Source organism: Gallinula chloropus, assembly GCF_964237585.1.
Source record: "Gallinula chloropus genome assembly, chromosome: 11".
NCBI lineage: Eukaryota > Metazoa > Chordata > Aves > Gruiformes > Rallidae > Gallinula > Gallinula chloropus.
In genome coordinates, this window is record NC_140096.1 from 1,050,197 (window position 1) to 1,071,212 (window position 21,016).

Sequence of the window (21,016 nt, forward strand, 5' to 3'; positions counted from 1 at the left end):
CGTGTTCGGGAGCCGCGGTCATTGCTGACCGTGTGGTGATTAATTGGTCTGAATATCAAATGAAACAAGTAGACCCGAGTGAGTGTGTGTGTGAATTTCAAATTATTTACACCAAAGCAGAACTTCTTGCATTTTAAAGTATTTCCTTAATACATTTTTAACCCATCACTGTGTGTTTCATGTTGAGCTGTTGAATGTGACCTGAGAACAAGAAATCTTGGTGACGTTGTTTCCAACTGATCTTTTGTAGGTCTTTTTCCTGCTTCCAAATATATATATTTTTTAAATTTAAAAAAAAAAACCAACAAAAACCCAAACCCCCACATTTGAAAAATCTGTGCATCTTTCCTTCAGAAACCACCCCTCCTTTCTCCTCAGAGGGGATTACAGCACGCTCTTGTTTTGTTTTTTCTTCGGGAGAATACAGTATAGTAATTCTTTTGTGTTTAACACTTAAGAACTCTCCATTGCCACTGCAGAAGGGTGTGACTAGTTTATCCAGATTGGCACATTTTTTTGTGCAAATCAGCAAGATCTGGAATCTGTGCATTCTTCTTGGGAGTGTGCGTCACCAGCTAGTGAACTGCTTTCCAGTTAGGAAAGAAAGCCAGTGGAGCTGTTGGTACAGCAGAGGCAACAGATACCGGGGACAGACACCTCTGGGCACAGGAGTTTTTGTAGAGACCGTGGCAAGCCCAGCAGCTACAGCTCAGCCTGTGCAAGCCTGGCGAGGCAGGAGGGTGAGGATCCCGCAGGCTTGTGTTCCAGCCGGGTGTGTGCCGCCGGGAACTCGCTGGCATTCCTGCGCTCTGGCTGCGAGCGGTACCGGTGTTCTGAGCAGCAGCAGCAGGGTTGCCTCTGCAAACCTCAGCCCAGCAGCCCTGCCTTTCCCTGCGCATCGCCATTGTCGCGCCGTCCGGATGTGTGGCAGCCCCGCTATGCGTGTGGCGGGCGCTTGTAGTCCCCTTCCCAGCAGAAATATCAAAGATATATGGTGGCTTTTCTTATTTAGATGAGCCTGACGTGCACAAAGGCTGAGGAGGGTGCTTTTATTGCAGTTGTGCTGAGTTCTGGCAGCCAGGCTGAAGTCTCCGCAGTGAAAAGCTGTGAGCGGGTCTGCTTGAGGGGGGACAATATTTCTCTGTCTTTAGGGATGCAGAAACCAGTGAACACAAACTACTGAACAAGTGTCGGTGCTGCTCGGCCCACTGTGAAGCATTTTCACTTTTGAACTCGCAGCCTCTGCCCGCTGAGGGGATCAGGACCTCGATGTTGTGTTGCCAGAGATGCTGCTGGTTAACGCATGAAAAGTTTGTGATTCATGTTGTTTCATTTTGTTGCTGTCCCTGGATGAGAAAAGCAGCCCTCGTGGGCTCACTGGCATCTAGTGTGGTGCTGCTAAAATAACTGCAGGTCTCAAAAAGGTTTCCATTGCAGCATGTTAGTCATAGATCCTCCTGAAATTTTGTTCCTAATACACTGTGGCTAGTCAAACTGCATCTGTGTTATACCTAAAATGGTAACGTTTTATCTCCTCATCTCTACCCTCATCTAAGGGTAGTTACTCATCTGCTGTGCTACTTTGTGGGCTTTTTCGCTCAAAATCTGTTCTGGATGAGGTGCTGGGCTCGGGTTTTTCTTTGGTTCTGTTTTTGAAGCCATTCAGTGACGTGAATTTGACTGTGTGCACAGGTAGTGTGTTTTCTACAGGTTCCTTTGCTGTAATTTATAAGGATGGGGTGAAGGATTTGCAGTAACCTTTCCCTCTAATAATCCCTTTACTTACTGTGTTTTCCATTTATTCCTCCTTTTCCCTGTAAGCTTCATACTCATTCATGCCCAAAGTTTTATGTTAATGTTCAAACTTTTTTTCCCCCTAATTTTCTTGTTGGTCCAATTTCATAAGAAGCTGGGCAAATAGAGCTGCTGCTGGGACCGTGTTTGTTTGGGTGTATTGTAGCAATGTCAAGAAAAGGACCAAAGGGAATGGATCATTTTCAAGCAACCTATATTAAATTTATAAAACTGTAACTTAAATCGCCTCTTATTGACATTAACATACTCACTGCACCTTTCTTTTTCCTGTAGCACTGAGAGGACTGAAGTGGCATACTAAGGTCATTTAAAATCATGACAAGCTCAGTTGGACAGAAAAAAGTCTCTTCAAGACAAAGGAAGTGTGGTTTTTGTAGATCTAATAAAGATAATGAATGTGGACAATTATTGATGTCAGAAAACCAGAAGGTGGCAGCACATCACAAATGTATGGTAAGTAAAGCATAGGAAAAGGGAAAGGAATGCAGCAAGCTAGTAAAAAAGCTAAAACAGATGAAAAATTCAACCAGCTGTGGCATTGGCAGAAATGATTAATCAGGGTAATTTGAAATTCCTGTGGGTTTCATATATATAAATGTCCTATATCACATATACCCTTAAAACTTACAAAAGAATAAGTATTGTTCTTATAATTTTAGCTGTTCTCATCTGCACTGGTATCTTCACACACTGATAATGAGAGTCTGGGTGGATTCTCTATTGAAGATATTCAGAAAGAAATAAAGAGAGGCACTAAACTGGTAAGTCTCTGTTTTTGGCCTTGGAACAGACAGCAATACTCTCTTGCCTTCTGTAAAGTTTACCGTGAAGCTGGTCAGTTTATTATGTACATTGATGGGGTTTTTTGAAGTGCTGCCTTGGTGTGAGCTCTCAGGCAGTGGACAACTTATAAAAGATGTTGAAGTAAAATTGGTCTCAGATTAAGGAAGAAAAATCCCCCTCAGTATATAGGATTATACTGATACTGAAATGAAATTTAAATGCCGGTTAACCTACCCTTGAACAGCCCTTAGGAAAGCATAAAAAGTAGTTTTTCAGTCAAGTTCAGCTCTCTTGTAAACATACTGCTTTAAGAATTGTAGTTTAATCATGGAATTATTTAAAATAAGCTGGAATAATTATTTTTACAGTCACAATTTTTTTCTCATTGGCAAGTGCAGATGGTTGGAGCAGATACGGGGCTTGTTTTCAAAGCACATTTGAGAGCACGTTCACATGATGCACCTGTGTCTTCCTGTGGTGGGCTGTGTATAAATAATATGGTTTCCTAAATTTGTGCTTCTAATCCAGTAATTTCTACTTACTGTTTTCTGTTCGATTTCAGAATGAAACTCACATTCTAGGGGCCTGGTGGGGGTATTATTGTGCCTTTACCAGTATTTGTTTTTGCTGCCAAAATCTGGTTTTAACTACCAAAGATAATTTTATTGTTTCCTTATTTATATCAATTTAGTAGATGATTCTGTGAATACAGGCATCTTGTGAGGTATGTGGCTTCTGTAGTGATTACAGCTCTAGCAAATTCCTGAGAACTGAGCAGTAGTGACGTTTTTTAACCCCCAAGGAGCTGATGAAGCTAATTCATTATTTCTACTTTCTTTTTCCTTTTTTTCATTTTTATTTTTTTTTTTTAGAACTGATTGTTTTTCATTTGGGAAACAACTGAGACTTTTTAAGAAGTATTTTTTCACAAATGATCAATTCACTCCTCACGTGAAGAATTTTCAGCTTAGTTCTTTAAATAACTCTTACGTGTTCACCAGTTCTTGGACTACTCTTGGAAGTCTCAAGTACTATTGTAGAACTGATTGTATAAGAATAGTCCAGTATTTCATCCAGTGTTTCACTGGAGTCTTTTCCAATGCAGGGAACTTTTATTTGCTCTAATTAGCAGAAGCAAAACGAAATAACTACTCACAAGTCATTCATGTTGCCATCAGGGATTTGCAAAGAACACAGCAGTAAATGGAAGGACAGATCATAAAGAAACTTTTTGATTCTTGGGTCTCTTAAACGTTGTGGGGTTTTTTAATGACTTCTTTTTGTGCCGTTGGTGGTTTCTGTCTCTCTGCTTCTGAGTCTCCTTATGTTCCTTCCCTGATGCAACAGCTGGCTGTGTTCTTGGGGCTCACAAGCTTGTACGTATCAGGCACTTTGCTTTTTGCAGAAAACCTGGATCTGGTTAATCTCGTAGATTCACAGTCCTGAGATGTTCCCTATTTGGAGAGAATTTACAAGATAATTTTAGATCTTAACTTAGGTTCCTTATCTCTGTCTATAGCTGTCAGAAAACTGCAGCTCTGAATTACTCTCTGGAGGAGTCTGTCTTTCTCTGTTGACTTGTATAGGAAGCTCAAAGCTAAATGTTTACAGTCAGCCCCCAAACCCCCCTAAGGTCTGCTTTCTGTCCTGTGGGAACACATTGAGCAAAAATATCTCAGTGTGGTGCACTGGGTTAAGTAATTGTATTGATAGCTTGGTCTAAATCTGTCTGCTGACAGATTTTTTTAGGCAGTTGCTCTCCTTCCAGAGATGCTGCTGCTGACCAGGTATGCTCTGAAAATCAAGGCCTGTTCGTTGCTGAAGTGATAATGACTGACATTTAGAGCCTTTCTCACAGTAATATATTTCTGAGAAACATTTAAAGTTCAAACCTTAGGTTCAAACTAGTCATAAAACATGAAGTCTAAATATTTGGGAGCACTAGGCACTGATACAGTGTGTTAGCAGTGCATGGGAGGATTTTTTTTAAAGACCTTACCTATTTTGCAGCTTGTTAAGCTTCACATATCCCTGATAGAACTTGGGAGTTAATTCATCTGTTCACAGTGGCCATTTGGGCAGTAGCACTTGTACCTGGAATAAATATTTTGTTACTATCAGGAAATGCACACCAGTAAGAAAATAGAAAAATTCCCAATGTTGTACAGATATGTCACAGAGAGAAAGGGGTTTTTTAGTCATTTCTGGCTATAAAAATCCTGAGGTACTGACTAAAATTAACTGGATGGATATAATTTCAACATAGACTTTTATAAAGGACTTTGATCAGCCATTATTTTATGTTAAGCCATAACATATAACAAATTTATGAGATAAAATACCCATACAAATTAGATTAGGGAACTGCATATAACTATAGCATTTCAGAGCTTGCAGAGGAGTAAATGGAGATGATCCAAGGCTTTGACATTTTTACTGTTCAGCTAACTTTGTTAAAATTGAAACCCAGGATGGTGATACGTGACTTTGGTGATGTATTTATTTGGTATGTTTGAGACTAACAAGAACTTGATCCAGCTGGCAAGCTGGGCAGAAAGTGTGTTGCACAAAGATATATGTAAGGAGTATCCTGTGTTGCACACTTATGCCTGTGGATTGGGAATTAATTATCTGTGAGCAGTGTGCAGGGTACAAACCAGAATCTCTGGTTGTCTTGTCAGGGAACTTTACTGGGAAATGCTGATATTTTGGAGCAATATTATGTTAGTAGAAAGTATAGAGAAAAATCCTGTGATAATATTAATTATTTCCTTTTCTAGCACAGTATGAAAAGGGCAGTGAACAGTGTAGCAGCATGGCTGTTCATGTATCCTAAGCAATGATGAGTCTACTGCAAGAGGAATTAATTATTGGGAAAGAGAAGAGCTGAAGCAACAGGCTCCCATTTAACCTTTCCTGCAGTATAAGTATAAAGAGCAAAATTTAGTGTAACTGAAAATCAATTGTATTTAAACAATTTTTCACTAAATTCAGTGTTTTGGAAATGACTTTAAGAATAACTGTAGGAAAAAGCGACAAAGTGGCTGCTGAGGCTAAGGTAAATTTGCAGATGATCAGCATTGCTGATTCTGCAAGATTCATGGTCAAGTGAGTGTCTTTTTTCTTGCCCTTCTACCTTTGTGATGTAATTCAGAATTAAACAGGTACAATTTAGGATTTTAAATTTTCTAAAATGGCTGGTACGAGCAGACTGCCCTTGGGAGTGGGATAGTCAGTGAGTAGCTGTGTCACTTGTGGATTGTCATGGGTTTGTTTAAAGTAAATTACTTGTTTTCTTCATTGAATTGATAATCAATGCATGATGGTTATTTTATTTTTCCATAATACAAACAAATTTCTCCTTAATTTTAGTATAAATTATGAAAAATACCTGAGAGAAGGAAGACCAGTGCAAAGTGTGTAACTCCATTTATTTTGCCACCCGGACCAGTAACTATTTTGTTTTAAACTCTGAAATACTCAGCCAACAGTAACATGAATTGTGCTTTCTTTTTCATTACAGATGTGCTCTTTATGCCATTGTCCTGGAGCAACCATTGGCTGTGATGTGAAAACATGTCACAAGACATATCACTACTACTGTGCTTTGCATGACAAAGCTCAGATAAGAGAGAAACCTTCACAAGGCATTTACATGTAACTATTATTTATTTGCTACATTTATTTTTGCATTTATAGTTCACATTGTTTAAAAAAAAGGCAAAACAAAAAAATTTTTGAATCTAAACAAAATTTGCAAAAAAATTCTGATGCTGATTGTGGCACTCAAAACAGTGATGTGCTGGAAAAGCATATTTTCACTGCAAGATTTGTATATCAGTGAGTCTTACAAGTGGGAGAAAAATGTACTGGCATTTAAATTTAAAAGATGAGTAAATAATCTGTGAATCGTGACTGACTTGACAGTTTTCAACTACTTTGTTTATAGGATTTTATGTCGAAAACACAAGAAAACTACGCATAACTCTGAAGGTAAAATTATTCAATATAAATTTTTCCCATTGTAGAAAGATACTTTGGTTAAATTTAATTTTTTTGAGAATATAAATGTTTTAATGAAAAATTAAAACTACATTATTTTTTTTTTTGAGAAACAGTGAGTTTGGAATCCCATTTGATTTTCTGTGTTTTCTCTCAGAAGCATTGGTTGAGGTGGAGAAAAACCCAAAACATAAATTTCAGGATGTTCAAAAGATTTGATGTTCTGACAAGACAAAGTTTGGGTAGAAGCATTGTGTTCCTTTCTGAGAAGAACCTGATTATATTTGGAGTTAAATATTCATGGTGTTAACATCTAAAAGATTTTGTTGGCTAACAGCTGATTTTTGCTTTTGCTAATGTTCCTAAATATTCACATTTAAAAAAACCCCACTGTTAAATAGAATTTTACTCTTACTGCTGGATCCTCCTTATTTGAAGAGTAAAAGGTTTGTGATGAGATCATTTGTCTTTCTGTGTAACCTGTATGGATACATTCATAAGAGCTGTGCATCCTTGCAGAGGGCAGTAGGGAGATGCTGGCAGGATGATATGCCACAAACATAGATACATTGTGTGGTCTGTTAAAATTCCAAGCTAGTTGTGCTATTGTGTAATTCAAGGTGTTTCCCCTTCTCTCTACCATATCTGAATTAGGGTGTGGGATCAGTCATTAGTTTACATTTTGCATTAATTTAAACTGCAATGTTAACAGATCTGACTAATGACTATTAGGTGAAGATTAAAATTCGTTATTTACTCCTGTCTTTTGCTACAAAGTGTACTTGTAAGGTAATATGCCACTTTTTTATGCTCTGGGAAGTAGATTTATTAATGGTAGAGTTTGGTTATTACTTCTGTGTTCAGAAAGATAGTGAAGGCAGGAGAAAATCCCACATGAAAACTGATGGTTTGGGTTTTTTCCCCAGTCTGTTCAGTTAATTATTGGCATGTGCTTTGTATAAAATACTGATTTTGCTATTATTAAGTTTAAACAGGTGGTAGATTAATTCTCTAGAGACAGGGCCACATTATCTTGTAGATTGGCACTGTGTCTTTGGTTTGGGGTTTGTTTTGCTTGTTAGCAGAAACAGAGTATGGAAGACATTGAGTCCAGAGAGAGATTATTCTCTCTAACTGATACTTAAACATAATCTTGTGTACTTATTCATAAATGTCTCAATGTCTGACATCTATTTTAAAAAATTCCTCCAATTCTGCATGGAGCCTGATGCCAATGGACAGCTTCTTCTGCTTGGAATTCCTTGCAGGAGGAGAACTTGTGCTTTTCTTTCAGAGTTTTCAGAAAACATTATCTCCAATTCTACAATGTTATTCTCAACAGCAACAGCTGGAAAATTTTATATGGATATATTTGAGAAGATATGAGAAAAATTACAGAGGCATAGTGGCTTTTTTCTTAAATGTTGGTGATGGTAATTTATTAAAACACTGAACTAGACTCAGCCAAGGAGACCCTTAGAGGGCAGGAGAAGGAGGAATAAAGAACATCATTCAGGAAAACTGAGGCCAGAGAAACCCATAGTATCTTACTTAGCATGTTTAAAATATATTTAGTTCTGTCATGCTTTACACCTCCAGAAACACATGTAGCTGTGCTTCTCTTTTTTTGTTTTCTGGTTTTCTGTTTAATATTTGGATGTGATTTCACCCCATGCTCTTTCCCAAAGAGTTTGTTCTCTTTTTAGTCCCCACAGTTCAAGGAACTATGCCAGGAGAATATTATTACTTAGAGCTGTTGATGAAACAATGCCAGAAGCTGGGGCTCTCTTGTGATAGACCTCCTTTAAATCAAAGAAAATGAAAACACACATTGTATCTGTCTTATGGCAATAACTTCCAGCATTGTACAGCAGTGGTATTGTGCTACACTGAAAACTGGTTACCTTTAGAAGACAGAAATATACAGGGTGCTTTTCAGAGTTTAAGAAGGGACTTTGGAGGGTGCATTTCTTAATGCTGAAGTTTGCTCAGTGAAATGGTAACTGCAACATGTTGGATGGTGAGATTGAGCTTTATATTGTTGGTTTATTTCTTGAGGAGTATGTGAATCTCAAAGAGGAATTTAAATATGAAGGAATGGTGGTGTGTGGAACCAGAAAGGACTTGCAGAGAAGAGTGAGTAGAGCAGCTAGGGATATCAGTTGGTAACACAGTGGCTCTTCCTCCCACCACTACTTGTTTTTGTTTCATTTTCATGTATCCTTGCTCAGCAGTGTTTGCATAACAGAAAGTTAAAGCTTGCCTGTGGTTATATCACTCAGTGTAGGTGCAGAGCAGCACTGGAGTTACCAGTCCTTTTTAATGGAAACTTACTGCTCCTGCTCTGGGATGTTGGTTTATTTTTCTTGGTCAGTGTAGAACATCTGGGGTTTTATCCTTTGTTCTCTGTATCCAGATTTAATTGTTGAAGTCCAAGTATTTTTATTACGTTACTTCTGTTAGTGGATGTTGGAAGAGTTTTGAGGTTTGTGTGGCCCACAGTGGTTTTTTTTTTCTGTAGGCAGTACTGCTGCATAATAATGAGATTTTTTCCTTCCCTTCCCTTGGAAGCAGATGCTTTTGAGGCCATGCTTGTTCAAGTCTGAGAACTGGCTTATGTAGGGCTTTTTCTTAGACATTCTAGTTTTAAAATAATACCTGTTAACCATTTAAAAACAGCTCAAGAAAATTTCTTGAGGCTGCATGGAAATGTGGTTGAAGGACCTGCATTGGAATTAAAGTTACCCAGTTAAAACCTAATAAAAAGGACCTCTTAGATGTTATTTATTGCTGTCATGAAGTTCAAGTGGTGTGAGAATTCATCAGACTAAGTATCTCTCCACTCATCAAGACGAAATTAATGAGTGAAGCGAGTTCATTTTTCTTTAATTGGCAGGAGTTGCTGAACTACCTCTGTTTTCTTTGGAATATAAAATTGAGAAACATGGCAGCTAAGTGTTGTGATCCTAAATTCATTATCTGTTTCAGCAGACTGTTGGGTTTGTCTAATTCATCTCCACAGCCTATCCTTCAGGTGGTATACAGTAAGAGAGCTGTATTTCTCCTCTATACCCTTCGTGTGTGTGTGTATTTCAGAATGGTTCTTCAGTGCTGTGTTCCCACTAACCAGGAAAAGGACAGCAAAAGGGAGGTCACTGGGCTGTGGCTATGAGGTCAGCAGATTGGAAGTCACCTGCTCAGAGGAGTAGACTAAGTTACTGAAGGCTTCATGTCTTGAGTCTTGCCTTACTGGTTACAAATCTTAACAAAATAATCTGACCTGAACTTTCCCTGGTAGTTTAATTTGTAATTTAGGCAGGCAGTCTTAATTTTCAGTACCTAATGGGTTACAGGAATTGCTGCCAGTGCTTTCAAACTATCACAGCTAACTGTTAGCCGAGTTATTGTTCAGTTTGATACAATTGCATTGATTCTTTTTGAAGAATGGAGTATTGTTGCACTAAGGTTTTGGAGCTGTTTGTTGGAATTTATCCCAATGTACTGGAAATAATTGCTGAGAAATTGTAAAATCTGGTGACTTTTGGTTCCCTGCAGGTGGGCTGCCCTGGCCCCTGTGTTGAACTTAAAACAAATTCAGCTGATCAGGAATACTTTAATGGAAACTAAGATAGGAATGTAATTTTGTTCCTCTGTCACATAGTGGTTAAACAAAGAATAATGAATGCATACGTGTGACTGTCTGTTGTTGATGTTTCAAACAGATGCTTGGGAACTGTGGGGTCAGAAAAGAGTGTCCATAATTCCTGTTGTAGCTGTATTTAAAGCCTTGGGCAGTTATGTTTCCACAATGGAAATAAGGACATTCCCTGTCTCAGGATCCTTTCCACGTTATTCTAAAGATCAAACATGAAGTCTGTGCTGCTTGTACTGCTCTGTAAATGAAGTCAGGGTAGGATTTCTCTGTGAGACCCATTTAGAGATGCTGCAGTCTCTATCAAACTGAGTACTTTCCCAAAGCACTGTGTAAGTCAGAGGCTGGCAGGAAAAACATCCAGAACTTTTTGTACATTATAGGTAACATCCTGCTTCATCTTTGGGTGCTTTAGTCAGTGTCTGCTCCCAGCTGCATTTTCTGTAGCACTGCTCACAGTGTGAGCTTGCCTAACGCTGTGTGTACACTAATGCAGCCAGGTATGACAGTTCCCCCAACATTGCAGTTCGTGTCATTTCAGTTCTGCTGGTGGATGGTAAACTCTTCCTAGGCTTTGCTCACTCTGCCTCCTTGTCTGTCTGGCAGAGAATGCTGTTCTGAATGGGGCATCAAATGTATACTTATTGTTATGACAGACACAGTTGGCTGAGGCAGTATGTTGGCAATCTCCTATGCAGTCCTTTGTAAACTGATAAGGGATTTTGCTAATGGGAAGAAAATATAAAATAATTGAGGTGAATGGTTTGTCCTATCTGAAGAGCTGTTTTACATTATAGTTCTTCTCCATATCTAGGCAAGACATTATACAAACAGAAACTTAGTCAGCTCATGCTTAATGGGTTTATCATACCAGTTGTCATAAACTTTCTGATTATGCAGGTAAGCAAAGTGTATTGTCTGTTTTCAGTCTCTGCCAATGATTGTTTGCTTGAAAAAACATTTAGATTGTGTGGTTATGAAAGACTGTTTTATTCTGGACATGGACCCCTTGGAGTGAGTCCAGAGGAGGCCATGAAGATGGTCAGGGGGCTGGAGCACCTCTCCTATGGAGACAGGCTGAGACAGTTGGGCTTGTTCAGCCTGGAGAAGAGAAGACTCTGGGGGAGACTTTACAACAGCCTTCCCATCCCTAAAGGGACTACAGGAAAGCTGGAAAGGGACTGGTTACAAGGGCAGGGAGTGACAGGACAAGGGGGAATGGCTTTAAGCTAAAAGAGGGCAGATTTTCATTAGATATTGGGAAGAAATCCTTCCCTGTGAGGGTGATAAGGTTGCCCAGAAGCTGTGGCTGCCCCTGGATCCCTGGCAGGATTCAAGGTCTGGTTGGATGGGGCTTTGGGCAGCCTGGGCTAGTGGAGGATGTCCCTGCTCATGGCATGGGATGGGACTGGGTGGGCTTTGAGGTCCCTTCCAACCCAAGCCATTCTGTGATGAATTTCCATGTTAAAGAAATAATCTTGAGTAGTTCATAACAGAGAGGGTTCTAAATAGTATCCAGTACTTTTGGAGACCATACTAGTGATGGGATCTAAGAGGTAGCTTAATTTTTTTCCTTTCTGCTCTTTCTCAAGTTTAGATGTGATACCTGCAACTTAGTATTACTGTTTCCATTAAAAAAAACCCCAAAGCAACCCCCCAAAAACCCCCAACAAACAAACAAACATTTTGATTGTTAATTTCACATTTGCTAATCAGAGCTACTGTTATTTCATCCTCGGTTTACTTGATTCTCTATTTCCTTGCAAGGGTTTTTGTGCAAGATTCTGGTTCTTACTAATATTTATAGATGCATTTGGATTGCCATTGTTGGCTCTGGGGACAGTAAGGTTTTTCAGGTGTGCTTTTGACCTTTTTTCAATTTACAATACTTACGTTGCTGCTTATATTCCATTGGGATTCAGACATATTTTTAGGGTATCTACTTTAACTTACTAAAGTACTTTTTCTCTCTCTGTTTTGTGCCCTTTCTCTTCTAAAAGTCTAGTAAGGCTGATTTTGTTCTTTGTAATTTTTATACTTTCTATTTTATCTCAAATGCATGGTAAAACTTTAAACACATGTGTGATTTACCATGTGCCTAGCAGTGGGTCTGAGCCAGGTTCTGGTTTTTGGCTGCTTTTTCCATACAGTCCTACTAACAAATGGATTTTGCCAGTGAGTTTTGTTTATTACCTCCCTCATATACAGACTTGTCCCCTTTGCTTCTGGCTCCCTTAGTTTAATGTTTAAGGTGATGTAGGAGGTGGCTGCAGCAGCAGTATTAGCCTCTATTGTACACATCCTCTTTTTATTTGCTCTTTCACACCCTTTAAATCACTTAAATCTTTCATCACTTTGCTTTACCCTGGCTTTTGGAAACGGGTGGTTCCGTGTATGTTTTAAACTGATGCAACAGAGAATAGATCAGTGGTATCTCAACCTCTTCTCTGCCAAGCCTTATTTTAAGCTGCAAAACATCGTGATCCTTTTTCCTTCTAGTCATGATCAAAGGAGAATTTTTAGATTTCTCTCAGAAGCTGAATCTCCCTGTTAACAGTTTATGTAACACAGAATTTTGCTCGTCGTCTTTTTGTGGTACTTTGTACTGCTCATGGATTTCCAAAATGCAAATTTGGGGCTTGTTGCTACTCATCTTTCCACTCATCTGAATTTACAATATCGTGTTCTTAGGTGCTTTTTAAAAAGTAGACTGTTTCCTCTTGATTTCTACCCCCACCCCTCCTTCCTGGATCGTATCCCGTAATAAGCTTCAGGTTTTTTCAGATGGAGAATTTAGGGCTTTCTGTAGAAAGCTCGTGAGAGACCTCCTGGGAAGGCTTTAGATAAAGTTACATTGAGAATATTGTGGTGATTTTAAAAATCAATGTGGTGATGGGCTATGGGATGGGGGCAGTTGAAGAATATTTAGGGAATCATAGGGGATTCAGAGTATGGACGATATCCAGGATAAAGCGTCGTCTGGTCAGGGAGTAGTTGAACAACTTTTTGTGTTTTCCTTAGTTCAAGCTGACATGAGAAGTTGGAAACACCCAACCATCAGATGCCAGGGAAACAGGGTAAGCTGGCAGTGGGCTTGAGGGGAGGGGTAGGGCACAAACCAAACTGTATATTAAACAGTAAAGACCATCTGAGGCAGGTGGGTTTGAAAGGTGGTTACAATCTCTCTCTTCTTGTACTGTTACATAGTGCTGTTAGAAATGAGAGAAGCTTTCATGTTTTGAGGTGTCAGTCTTGCAAATAGATACGGTAGAGCAGATCCTCACTTCTTGGTGGTGTCAATCTGTCATGTCACTTGTAGTAGGAGAATTTTATTTTAATGAAGGGGTCATGTAGCATCTCGATTTCAGTGAACTCTGAACATTTTTTGAAGTGCTAGTTTTGAGCACAGAAGACAGGTTCTCTTTTGAAGAAGGCTGTGCAGTCTTGGTGCGTTTTTGTCTTACCCTGAAACCATCTTTATAAAAGATAGAATTTTTATTCTTCAAATCTTAAATATTCTAATAACTGTAGACACAAAAATAGCACTTAAAATTTATTGTGTAAGGAGGTTGTGACATTTCTTATAGAAAGTTGGTTTTCACCATGTGTGCTTGGTTTTTAGCAGATAGATTCACTTGTAGTTTTGAAAATGACTGTAGAGAGTTCAAGATATGCTTTAATGTTATTGAGAAAATAAGGATGGACTAGGAGGTGGAAAGCATTATGGCTGACAGAATTGATAGGGAGCTCTGGAAAAAATAAGGAATGTTGATGAATGGGATATATTTTGCTTCATCAAATACAGTAGGGAAACAGAATTACTTTGGAAGGAATATTTTTTACTTACTGATGTTATTTAAAGGGTCACAAATTTAATAGTCAAATTTTTTAAGACTTTTTTTCTGGAATAACCATTTATGAGTTCTGTAAATGTAAAAGTAGAGACAAAGATTCACACTTCTTTGTGGACAGCTCATATGATGAGGGACAAAATAAAATAGAATTCTTTTCTTTGGAAAGGGTATTCAGGTTGTAATAATTTGCTACACACAGTGTAAGAAGTATGATATCTAAATGGCATAATCTTGCTCGGGGAAGGAATGCTGAATGAAAAACGTGGTCAGATAGTAAACTTGGAGAAGAAAACGTAAAATGAATTGTTTTGCTAGATAGTCCATGTCCTTGTGTATTTTGTTGTATTTTTTTCAGAGCAAATAGTGCTTTTGTCATCTAATGAGAATAGCATGTAAATCAAGGCACAGCAATGTGGTGGTAGCTAGGCTGGTGTGTATTTTAGCAGTTAGGGGGGATCTGTGTGTACCTGAGTAACCTCTCCAGTTAAGTCAGAATAATTTGCAGAATTGTGTTAATTTGTTCCCAAATTTTTGCCTTTTTCTACCCATCCAGTAGAACGGAGCAGGGAGGGGAGGGTGTTGTGTTTTGGTATAACCTGTCCTGGTGCAGTTGGGTCAGTTCTCTGTCCTTCCTGAGCAAGGAGCTGTGGGGCTCCTGGGGACTGGTGGCAGTGAAGGGGCGCAGCAGGGTGTGCTTGGTGTGCAGGGCCTGGGGCTGGTACCTGGGTTACCTGCTGCTCCTGGGTGATGGCTGGGGAATGTATCAGAGTTTCTGACTCTAGACTCTTGTGCACTTGAGTCCCTGTTAATCATGAGATAGAAATGTGATCTGATTTATGTGGTGATGGGTAAGAAAGTCGAGTTCTGGCAAAGCAGCATTTAGCATTGAAACAAGGTGTCCTGTCAGATCCTGAGACCACAGTGCTTAAGTGATAGTGATGGTACCACAACAGTGCAGTGACTGTTAAAGCATAGAGTACATGTTCACATCTTCCAATTGGGAGTTCACGTTGCTGTTTGTGGTTTGGATTTTCAGAAACCATTCTGCAGCTGTGTGCATGCCTGTTTCTCTGAACAGCTCTGCTGACATCCCTGTGCAGTCTGAGCATGGTGGGTGTCAGATAGTAAAAGAAAGAAGTACACTTGTGAGCAGCTGATGATCAGGGTCTGAACAAAGCTGGTTATTCCATACCAGCTGTAACTCAACTAGATCATACCAAAAACAACCTTAAGAAGTTTGCTGAATTGATCTGTACTGCCTGTAGAGCTGTGAGTAATCAAAGGAAACTCTGCTAGAATCCCAGCCTGCAGTTCTGAGTAGCCTTCAGTAGTTGAGCTGATGTTTTCAAAGGAACTTCTCAGGCTCCTGTGGAATGGCTGTATTAAAAATAACCTTCTTATATTCTTAATGTTGATAAATTATTTATCTGGGTTATTGTCAGTGTGGATCATTTTCTGTAAACTGGCAGCTGCTTTTAGTTGTAGGTGTAAAATTCATTGTAACTAAAATAAAACTTTAGATTTGTTTTATGGAGGCAAAAACACATTTCAGTTTTAAAACTTGATGTTGTAGCCAAAGTGGGTGAATCTTTTTCTTGAGTCAAAAGGCATTAATTAATAAAGCAAGGAGAAAGGTGTTACTTAGAAGCAGTGTCATGATATCAAGTGCTGTTTACATTGGAGTTATGCATATAAAAATAATTCAAAGTTTCTTTAATGGTTGAAAACATTTGCTGGTTTCAGTGCAGTTTAAATGTGTCTTATTTCCAGCAGAGGTGAATGTATCTGAGGACACATTTTGGGTCTCAAGGTAGAACATGTAAGAAATGCTAAACCATCTTCATGTATAATGCTATAAAGATGCAGAGCTGTCTGATATGTGTAAAGATGTAAATTACTATTTCAGGATCTGCAGTTGCATGTTTGTAATAAATGAGAAATGCTATTTTTATTTTGACCAAAATACAGGTTATGGTTTTTCTTGTCTTTGGTTGGTTGGTTGGTTTGTTTTGCATAAAATCAAGAATGTTATTTGATGATGTTTTCTAACTTCTAAAGCAGATTTAGAAGAAAGTATCAATGAACACGAATTGGAGCCTTCACCTCCCAAAGGAAAAAGGAGGGGTCGTAAGGGAAAGCCAAGAAAAACAAATTTAAAAGGGCAGTCAGAAGACACTAGATCTACGTCCTCACATGGCACAGATGAAATAGAAAGCAGTTCCTATGTAAGCAGTAAATATGCTAAACTTCTTAGAAGACAGAATTGCATATTTTTTTCTCTGCAAATATAACTTTTTATTAAAATTTGCATTTGTCTGAGCCTCCAGCTGGTGGCCACAGGCTTATAAAATTACAACCTTATTTGTAACCCAGCAGTATATTTTAGTAAAATGTTTTTCTTTCAGAGAGACAGGTCTCCCCACAGAAGCAGCCCCAGTGATACAAAACCTAAATGTGGATTCTGTCATGCAGGTGAAGAAGAAAATGAAGCTAGAGGAAAGCTTCATATATTTAATGCCAAAAAGGCTGCAGCACACTATAAGTGCATGGTGAGTGACAGTACTGTTGTTAACCAGTCTATTGTGTGAATTCTGTCAGAAATGCTGTGTTAGATTTTCATGCAGCACCCTCACATGTAATTCTGCATGAGTATTGCCTGTGTGCTGATGATCTCTTTAAGTGCTCAAGTGTTGCAAAGTGAGCAGTTAGTTTATTTTTACTGCAGGCAATATGGATAAAAGTTGGCTACGTGCTAAGAGATGGAATTAGCTCAGGGAGACTCTTTAGTTATTAAAAATGCTCCCTTAGTGGCTAAATGCACACACAATATTTAAAAAGGAAAACAGAAAAGAAGTTTTAACTAAAAGAATCTACTCCAGACATAACATACCTGTACTCCACAGGCTTTCTGACAAAATCCAGGAAGAATCCATGAATTTCATTAGTTTCCTGACCACTGGATTCAGGCTGTGTGACTCAGGCAGGGGGGGACGTAGAGGCTCTAGAAAATCCTTGCCTTTGGATGTTCACATTTATAGAACTGTCAGCCTGAGAAGAATCTGCTGATGTCAGTGCACATGAGCAGATAGCACTATCCTTCATATACCTCGTTTTATGAATGAGGTGAGGCTTTGAGTAACAAACCTGGGTGGTTTCTGTTGTATCTCAAGGTGAATAAGTAGCAGAGGCTGTCTGTGGAGTACTGGTTGTCTTCCTGTACCTAATCTCACTAACAGAGCTGGTGTGCCCTGGCAGCCTTGGCTCTTGGAGTATTCTTTGCTACTTCGTGTACCTGAGCTTCACTTTTAAGGCAGTTTAAACTGATTATATCAGGATGATGATAGTGGGGATGGTACTTAAGTGCTCCATTGTCATTCCCCAGGGCTTACAAGATACGTTGTCATGGGCTGTGACTTGAAGCTGAATTATGTATATGTCACAGGGAGGAAATGGAATATTCCTAAGAAGTTTAGTGTTGTAATTGATATTATTGCCCATTTATTGTTTTGTGTGTTCATGTCATTATTTCTTATCTGCTCCTTTGTCTTTTAAAATACATTTCTCCAAGGCAACATATGTAATTAAAGCAGTCAGGTGGTTATCAGAAGGAATACTCATCACACTAATTACTCAGCATGGGGTTTTTCCTGGTTTGCCAGCAAAGCACATGCTGTCTGAGATCACAGAAGGGGATGCTCAGTGCTCAGTTACTCCTCCACATTCTAAAAAGAAGTAGTAATCATGTTGGTGACCTCACATTATTTTGGACTTGCTTGTTTTACAGTTGTTCTCTTCTGGCACTGTCCAGCTAACAACAACTTCAAGGGCAGAGTTTGGTGATTTTGATATCAAAACTGTACTTCAGGAAATCAAGAGAGGAAAAAGAATGGTATGTGTCTGCAGAAATGATGAGTGTGTTACTGATCCTACAAAGGTGTATATTGCTCTGCCTCCTTCCTTTTGTGAAACAATCTTTTTCCCTCTGTTCTGGACACAGAATCTAAAGATATGATTACATATGGGACAGATGGCCAGAGAGGAATCACCTTAAATATTAGTGGTGGGTTGGGCATGTGGTATTCAGAGCTCTTTAAGAGAGTAACAGCTTCAGATCCTGTGTTGCTAAAAGTACACTGTATAAAACTGCAAATAAACTTAGAGAATATGTTCTTCCAGTGACCTTTTTTCAACTCTTTTGATGCTTTAATATGAAAAAGTATCAAGGCCTCAGAAATGGGGATGTTAGTAAAAGGTCACACTGTGTGTTATTAAAATTCAGGATGTTTTAAAGTGGTAAAAGAAATTGGGGTGGGGGAGAACCAACTTCAAAAATTTCTTGTTCTTGGAAAAATGATTACTTAAGATTCTTCATATATTAATATTCTGACTTTAGTGGCAATAAAATGTTCTTGGAAATGAGCAATACCCGTAATCATGTAGCAATTGGCAATGCAATGGGCAGGTAAATCCTAGTGTTCATATTTTAATAAGTTAGTACTAGAAAGTCTGTGTTTTACAGTATCTTTAATTAACTTTTCATTGGGAATATGCTCTGCCAGAGAAATGACTCTGTTCCAAAATGCTAGCCATAAATATGGGGAACATGAAAGGGGCAAGAGACGGAAAGGCTGAACAGTGCTATTCTCTTCTTCCCCCTCACAGAAATGCACGCTTTGCAGCCAGCCCGGTGCTACTATTGGGTGTGAAATTAAAGCCTGCATAAAAACATACCATTACCACTGTGGAGTAGAAGACAAAGCTAAATACATTGAGAATATGTCACGAGGAATTTATAAGTAAGGACCCATGCAATTCTTGAATCTGTGTTCAAAGTGAAGATATTTCGTGATGCTTTTTCTGCATGACTTGGCTAGTCTAGTCATGTATATTATTTTTAAAATATCATTTCTTAAAAAATGGTGTTTTGAAGTAATTGTTTACTTTGAAAAGTATTTTGTTTCCTCAAACTGAACACCTCTGCAGCAGTGTTGTAATACGAGAAATGAGAAAAACAATTAACTGCATTATATTGTCCTGCTGGATTCATCTGTAATTTCTGCCAGGGAAACCCTGGATAATTATGTCACGATTCCTCCATACTGATACATTTTGTAGCTTATTTTTGGGTTTATGGAGCCCATACATCTCCCTACCTGCTGAACTGCTGGCGTCAGTGACCTGGCCGCAGTTGAGGTGCCAGTGTGGTCGTGCCCACAAGAGGGCAATCTCTGAGCAGGAGTAGCAGCTCTTGAGACCTAGACTTGGTCAAAGTTTTGTTGGCTGGGCTTCAACCTTGTTTTCCTGCTCTGTTTAACTGACTCTTGACCAAAAAACATGAGCGAGTTTAGAGTTAGCAACTGACTTGCAGCACATCTCAAAACTAACTGAAGGTCTGGTTCTGAGACGTGTTCAGTAAAAGTCCTCTCTGTTTCTTTTATGGTGCTAGACTCTATTGTAAAAACCATAGTGGAAATGATGAAAGAGATGAAGAGGATGAAGAGAGAGAAAGCAAAAGCCGTGGCAAATCAGGCACTGACCATAATGACATTCCTCAGCAGCAGCTCAATGGAAACTAGGTATGGAAGTTACTCCTGACAGATCTGTTACCGAGACTGAAACGCAATATACATTTCATGTCGTTTATTGCAGTGAAGTGTTTAAATCTAGTGTATGCAGATAAGTACTTTTTATTGGCATACTTAGAAAAATGGGGAGGATTTGTTGGGGGTTTTTTAAATGCAGCTGGTTTTGTAACAGCGTAAGGAGGGAGGCTGTTGTTTCTATTGCTAAATAGAGATGTGATGTCAGAGCTGCTAAATGCTTTTCTGTCTGATTTTAAATTTACTATTGTTTTCCATCATCTTTTAAACAGGTTCAAGGGACAGAGTTATAGAACTGGGAATGGCTAAGACATCATAACTACTAATTCTTTTAAATTGTTTTCTAAAATCAGAAAAGGGTTAGTAACTTTTTACTACCCAGCTCTGTTAGAAATTTCATTGAACTGCCTGAAACGTTCATGTGTGTGAGCCTTCAGTAAGTGGCAGAGTTTTACATGTCAATATTATGTAGTTTGTAGTCTGCAGTGTCTGGAAAAAATGAAACACTATATAAATGATATGTAATATGTACAGTGTCAAAAGTTAAGGCAGACATTGAAATGAAGTAAGATCTATATTTCTGGACTGAATAAAAACCTTAAGATTTGGAATGTGTAAGTTGTTTAGTGGCTTCATGCAACGAGGGAAGGTTTTAGCTAGTTTAATTAACACCATGGACGAGTTTGTGGTGGCAGCAAGCTGGTGCTTTGTGAATTTTGCATTTTCCTCATACACAAGTTAGGGAGGCGACACACGGGAGAGCCGCGCTCTGGTTCCGCTTGCCAGGCACTCAGTAGGAGAGGACTCGGTGTGCCCCGAAGCACGCTTGAACATTTCAGGTTGTTCCTGCTGGGGCTGCTCATTCCGCCCAGCTCTGTGTGCGGGAGATTTACTTGAGCAGCTGGTGGTTCTGAGCTGTGAGCTTTGGAACTCATGCCAAAGGGCTGTAGTTCATTCTTTCCCCACCGACCCACCTCTTTGTGCGTCCCTGATTGACAAAGAACACTTTGCTAAGTGTGATTTAAAACCTGGCTATGAAAACGTTGTGGACTCTGCAGCCCAGTCTCGTACTTCAGAGAGTTACAACTCTGAAACTCACTATGGAATTTAGCTACCATATCTGACGTCCATACCTCAAGTGTTCTGTGTCGTGTGGAACACTTCATGTTTTGTCCAGAATACGCATAAAGGTCCCATATTCTGTAAGAAGAATGAGGAAACAACCTTTTTTGCTAGATTGGTATTTATTTTTTAATCTTATGACCACTATATGAGAAACTCTGCTTATCATCCTTATTGTTTTAGTGACT

The 21,016-nt window shown here is 39.0% G+C and overlaps 1 protein-coding gene across 1 annotated transcript; it reads left to right on the forward strand.

Annotated features, from left to right (window-relative positions):
- Positions 1–2,130: 2,130 nt before the first annotated feature.
- PHF6 (PHD finger protein 6) lies at positions 2,131–20,404 on the forward strand (the record flags this gene model as incomplete). Its single annotated transcript, XM_084269184.1, has 10 exons — positions 2,131–2,268; positions 2,475–2,576; positions 6,122–6,255; positions 6,548–6,591; positions 16,168–16,331; positions 16,512–16,655; positions 17,891–17,995; positions 18,769–18,902; positions 19,553–19,682; positions 19,979–20,404. The coding sequence occupies 9 exons, from the start codon at positions 2,131–2,133 to the stop codon at positions 19,680–19,682; spliced, it is 1,095 nt and encodes a 364-aa protein (XP_084125310.1). The 3' UTR covers positions 19,979–20,404.
- Positions 20,405–21,016: the final 612 nt, after the last annotated feature.